The 5,559-nt window shown below is 34.7% G+C and overlaps 1 protein-coding gene across 3 annotated transcripts in view; it reads right to left on the bottom strand.

The window, feature by feature from the left end:
* Positions 1-590: 590 nt before the first annotated feature.
* The window catches only part of LOC106883164 (oligoribonuclease, mitochondrial), an 11,613-nt gene continuing 6,644 nt past the window's right edge, over positions 591-5,559 (bottom strand). For 2 of the 3 annotated variants that reach the window (XM_014934080.2, XM_014934082.2), the window contains 3 exons: positions 4,885-5,105; positions 2,570-2,623; positions 591-835 (listed from right to left, as the gene is read on the bottom strand). In XM_014934080.2, coding sequence (XP_014789566.1) covers positions 769-835; positions 2,570-2,623; positions 4,885-5,105 — 342 coding nt within the window. In that variant the 3' untranslated portion in view covers positions 591-768. The remainder of the gene's footprint in view (positions 836-2,569; positions 2,624-4,884; positions 5,106-5,559) is intronic. The other variant, XM_014934081.2, reaches the window with a different exon arrangement.

The raw sequence follows: 5,559 nt of genomic DNA, 5'->3' as shown, positions 1-5,559 counted from the left end.
CATGAACACTTGAGAGGTTGAATAAAGGGACTTCAGAATTCTATGAATTCTCCACTCAGTTTGCAAACAACTTTTCAGGGTATACTGGAAGCGTTTTGTGGTACCAGCACTCAAGAAATTGTTTTGCTCTTTGAGGGAGTGCAAGTTGTTGGCTGACACTTGTAAAAGGTATGTGGGGTTTTGTACACAAAACAATGGAGAGATCATTCAGAGTTCAGACATGTAGACCACAGAGGGTAAATAGTGGCGGAGATGCCAGTCACGAGGACAGAATTGGGTATGGAGAGCTAGTATGTACCAAGAGTACACATTAAACTAGGGCGTGTACATTTGTGCAGGTACCTAAGGTGGGGATTAGAGTAATGACACCAGAAAAGCCTGGATAGTTGAGTGGAAGAAAGGAGTAGTAACATGATGTAAGCAGTAAGGTAATTTGGCTTGAAGTAGAAAGTGATTGGCAACAGTAGATGTGGACAAAAGGAGATGATAAGGATTAAGATAACAAATCTTAAAGATTTGCAAACATTAGTTTCATGTAAGACTGTTAAAATCAAATTATATATAAAACAGAAAACAATATGAATACTTGCTTGTTAATAACCTTTTGATATTTATTTAATGGAATATTAATACAAAATTGTTATTTGATAATATTAAACTGTATTTCCATCAGACTAAATGCATCAGGTTTATTGATCCCATGTATTTTGTTGAGATTAAAGTGATGGAGTTATTGCCCTTATGCTCAAGAAATCCGTTTTTGGAGTCTCATTTGAAAATCTTCATTTTATAATACTTAAGTTCTTTAATGCTTTCTTTGATGTCCTCTTGTCCTCTGAAACATAAAATTATAATATAAAATATAGTATTACACACACTATAGCACACTTAGATATTATAAGTAATAATTTATGTGATAAATTACTTTAGGTTTTTTACCTTGATCATAGCAACCTATGCTGGGGACTGGCATATAAAAAAAATAGACCCAACATTTCCTGTATGCCGTAAAAGGTGACTGAAGGGGTTGAGGTAGGATTTGCACTCTGACCTTATAAAACCCTCACCACACCAGCAACATGGGTTGGAGAGTTGCTGCAGAAGTGGTGCAAAGGTGTCATCTGCCAGGAGTAGGAATGCACAAACAAATGGTGGATGCAGTGATGCAGTGCTATAGCACATGGTCCCATACTACTACTACTACTACTACTACTACTACTACTACTACTACTACTACAGCAACCTAGTTAGAATTATGTTAATTAATCAAAGCTTGTTATGTATGTTGGGACAAGTGATTTTAGTGTTGTATACTTCTCTTATGTTGAAATAAGAGGGTGATCCTCTGTTTAACTGTGATAAATCAGGTAATTAAGGTAATTACTGATTGTCCTCATCTGTAATGATTAGTCCATAGATAAGGTAGTGACTTGGCAAAGAATTATTACAACACTGAATATAACGCTTCAGAATATTTGTTTTGGGCTTCTGAGTCCCAATTTCCAATCCTGCAAAGTGACTTTGCCTTTCTTCTGAGGTCTATAAACACAGTACCAATTAAGTATTAGGGTTGTTTCCTCTCCTTTTGCTTGGAATTAGCTGAGGAACCAACAAAGGTACATTCACATTGCAGCCCTACCCACCTCAATTCTTTCACCACTATCCCGTGGACTTACTAAGAAAGAAAGAAAGGAAGTCTTTTAGACTTTTTATACACTAAGTTGCTATGACAAAGATACAGAAAATATTTTCACTTTGTTCTCTCAAAACAAAAATAAATAAATAAATAAAAAATAAAAACCTTCCCCACCAAAATTGCTAAGTAAATGTAGTATTTAGCTGTATTGTGTGTATCTGAAAATGTCTGTCGCAAATCTTCATAATGATACAAAATAGCACATAACTTCATTGTCATCTTTTACAAAGTGACAAAGTTCAAAATATCAGGATCTTCACTGAACACTTCTATATTTAGCTGAGTGGACTGAAGCCACAGGAATTGTACATGACTGCTGTAACTGGATTTAAATTCATGGTCAAGGTTCAATAGTCAGTAGTCCTGTACTCTAAATCACAGCTATTATTGTTCTTAAGAATATAAAAAAACTAGTGAATTCCACAAACTGAAATGAACAGTAAACATACAAAGTCAGCCCTGATAGAACAGGTCTACGATTTTAAAACGTACCAACAGTGACCATTTCAATTGTTTACTAAGTTCAATGCATCTGTGAGTGTATTAGCCAGTGTATCCTTTTATAAAGTTATACGCTGTGATTTTGTTACTATTTCTAGCAAGTCAAGAAACCAATTAGAGGCTGCTTTGTTGGCTTTAGAGATAAGATTGGGTATTTAGGAAATGATTCTTAAACATTTCTTCAATATATAGTCGTATGACCTTTGATTTCTCAGGGTGGGCAAACGTAATTTCATTTGCTCACCCTGATTTACATCATAAGTGAAGTGAAATGGCTGCAAGCAGGAAGCAAAACTGATGAAATAGGAAACCTTTCACTATTCTGTGGTACCTCAGTAATGCATATGATTGTCAATGAAATGAGTACTTTACCTGTGCGATAAGGATTTTTGGGGGCTGTTTTGAAATTCATTTTTATACCAACGTCTGAAGAAAAAAAAAGAAAAAGTCAACAATTTTGTGCACCATTAATCTTATCTTTAGAGATGAATTTCTTTGTTATTTACGTCTACATTAAAAAAAAAACCTTACATAACTACAGTTGAAATTAATAGTCTAGGAGTGGGTGTGTGGTAAGAAGCTTGCTTCTCAACCACATGGTTCTGGGTCCAGTCCCATTGTGTGGCACCTTGGGCAAGTGTCTTCTACTATAGCCTCAGGTCGACTAAAACCTTGTGAGTGGATTTGGTAGACAGAAACTAAAAGAAGCCGGTCGTGTATGTGTATATATATACACACATATATGTATTTATATGTATGTATTTGTGTGTCCGTGTTTGTCCCATACACAGGCATCATCGAGAGTAAGTACCTGAAATAAATAACGAAAGCATGATACAAGCTACTACAGTAACATCAATTCACAATGATAGCTTAGTTTAGTACAATAAATGAGCAAAAATGATAGACCAGTATTGTTTAGTTACTTCCTTCTACGTTCTAAGTTCAAATGTCACTGTGCTTGACTTCGTCTTTCATCGTTTTGAGGCAAATAAATAGGTATCAATAATATATCTGTATTCTTTCATTCTATTATTGTACTCCATACAAAAGTTGGCCGTATATATAATCAAAGGCAAAGTAGAACGAGGCTGGATTTAAACACCCAGTGTGAAGGGACATAACTCAGTATTGTAAGAACACAACCAGTACTCTACCTTGCTTTATTTTCTCCCAAGAAGTAATGTATTATATTTAAAATGTACTTAACATCTATTTTTTTTAAATGTTAGCTTTTAATGTTGTATCAGTTATCCGCAAACCGCGGCCTACAGGGGCTTTCTAAATAGCATGCCTAATGAAAAATTACCTTAAAGTTTTTTAGTGGTGTGGCCCACTTTTCAAGAAAGCATGTCCATGCTTGAAAATAGTTTAGGTTGTTTTTGGTTTACTTTTTCACGAATACTATTAATTAAGTACTAGTTCTTTTTCCTCTAATTCTCATTCCAAACACGTACTTCTAACATAAGCTCTACCCTCACAAACCATGCTACAGCACTATATTTTTAATTTATAAGTATAAGTATGATCATGTGTTTATTTGAGTCTACTAATGTAGCAACAGTAAAATATTTATCTTAGCAACACACAGTATTTACAAGAGATCCATTACTACCAAAAGTCATAGTCAACTGAACAACTATGCTTTCTTCACCCAAGCAGCCATTTTAAGTAGCACTGATCAGATGACCACTGGGCCAGTCACATGATACAATAAGCTTATAACTTATGTAACTGTGATACTACTATATAAATGTTATGGCTTTCCTTTCATTATTTTTTACACTGCATGCACTCTAGGTACTGTATCTGATTGCTGGAATACTCTTATTTATTTTAGTAAACCTACATAGGTTTCAGTGGCGGGTATAGTTGTGTAGCTAAGAAGCTTGCTTCTTTGCATGTAATCTCTGGTTTAGTCCTGCTGCATGGCACCTCGGGTAAGTATTTTTTTTACTATAGCCTAGATCCAACCAGATCCTTGTGTGTGTATGTATGCACATACACACATGCATCACATGGTGGTGGTAAACAAGCATCACCATCATACAAGCAGTGTTGTTTATTTCCAGGTTTCCATAAAAAACATCTGGGGAAACTTTACCTTTCTTGGAAACAGGTGAGAGTTCACAAAAGGAAAAGCATCTGGCCATAGAAAATGAGCCTCAACAAATTACATCAGACGAATGCATGCATGGAAAAGTAGATGATAAATGCTGCTAAATGTATGCAAGTGTTAGGTGGTATTGTTAAACCAAGTAAAGGATTATGTCTACCACTCAAAATTTCCCTCACAAGGTTTTCATCAATCCCAGAATAAAGTAGAAGACACTTGACTCAGACTGCATAGTTACAAAGCAAATTTCTTAACCAAACTCTCATGACTGCACCAATCTCTACATTTACCTTCATTGTTAGTTTCTCTGTAAGACATGACTTTTTTTTATCAGATTCAATTCATTGATGAAATCTGATTCCTCCTAAAACACTGATATAAGTTACACATATTCATCTCTTAAAATTAAAGGTTTAGGCCTTTTTCTTTGTAGAAAAGAGAATAAATTCATAAAAGAAATAATAGGATGAGTCAAATTGAGAAAATACTTACAATACAATCAATAGTAGGAATATATTTTAATGAATTAGCAGTGAAAAGTTGATAGCCCAAGGAAAATATCAATTCTTACCGACATAATTCCTTCACACTACTGACATCAATAATACGATAATGTAGGAATTCAGTAAATTTTGGCATATATTTCTGAAGGAACATTTTATCCATATAGATGGAATTTCCAGCCAGTGGGCATTTCTTTTTTGGAACATGCTGTGTTAGAAAAGCTAACAACTTTTCTTCAGCTGATTGCACGGTGGTGTTGCTTTTTCTTACTGCTTCAGTCAGGCCACTCTACAGGACACAATTAAAATACAGAGAAGAAAAGTGATTTTAATGAAATAAAATGTGCCATATTTTTAACATTTTTTTCTATTGAGTCATCCCATAAATAATGAGTTTTTTTTTATACTTTAATTTTTCAAAATTAAGATAAACAAAGTTCTTTTTAATCTAAAATATACTCTCCTTCATTTTCTACAAGGCTCTTCCATTTATCTGGGAGACTTGCAAGGCCCCTCTTCCAAAATTCACTGCTCTGTGACAAAAAATACTCCTCCAATATTGTTGTGACTTCGTCTAGAGGATTCATATTCTTTCCATCCAAATGATTTTGAACACTGCAGAATAAATGATAATCAGATGGCGAATATGGTGGGTGGAGCATCGTTTCCCATTCAAACTGCTCCAGCCATTGGAATGCCATGCACGCTGTATGTGGCTAAGCATTGTCCTGATAAAAGAATGT

This window comes from Octopus bimaculoides, chromosome 2 (genome assembly GCF_001194135.2).
Source record: "Octopus bimaculoides isolate UCB-OBI-ISO-001 chromosome 2, ASM119413v2, whole genome shotgun sequence".
NCBI classification, from domain to species: Eukaryota; Metazoa; Mollusca; class Cephalopoda; order Octopoda; family Octopodidae; genus Octopus; species Octopus bimaculoides.
The sequence above is the reverse complement of the archived record's forward strand: the minus strand, read 5'-3'. Positions and strand labels throughout refer to the sequence as shown.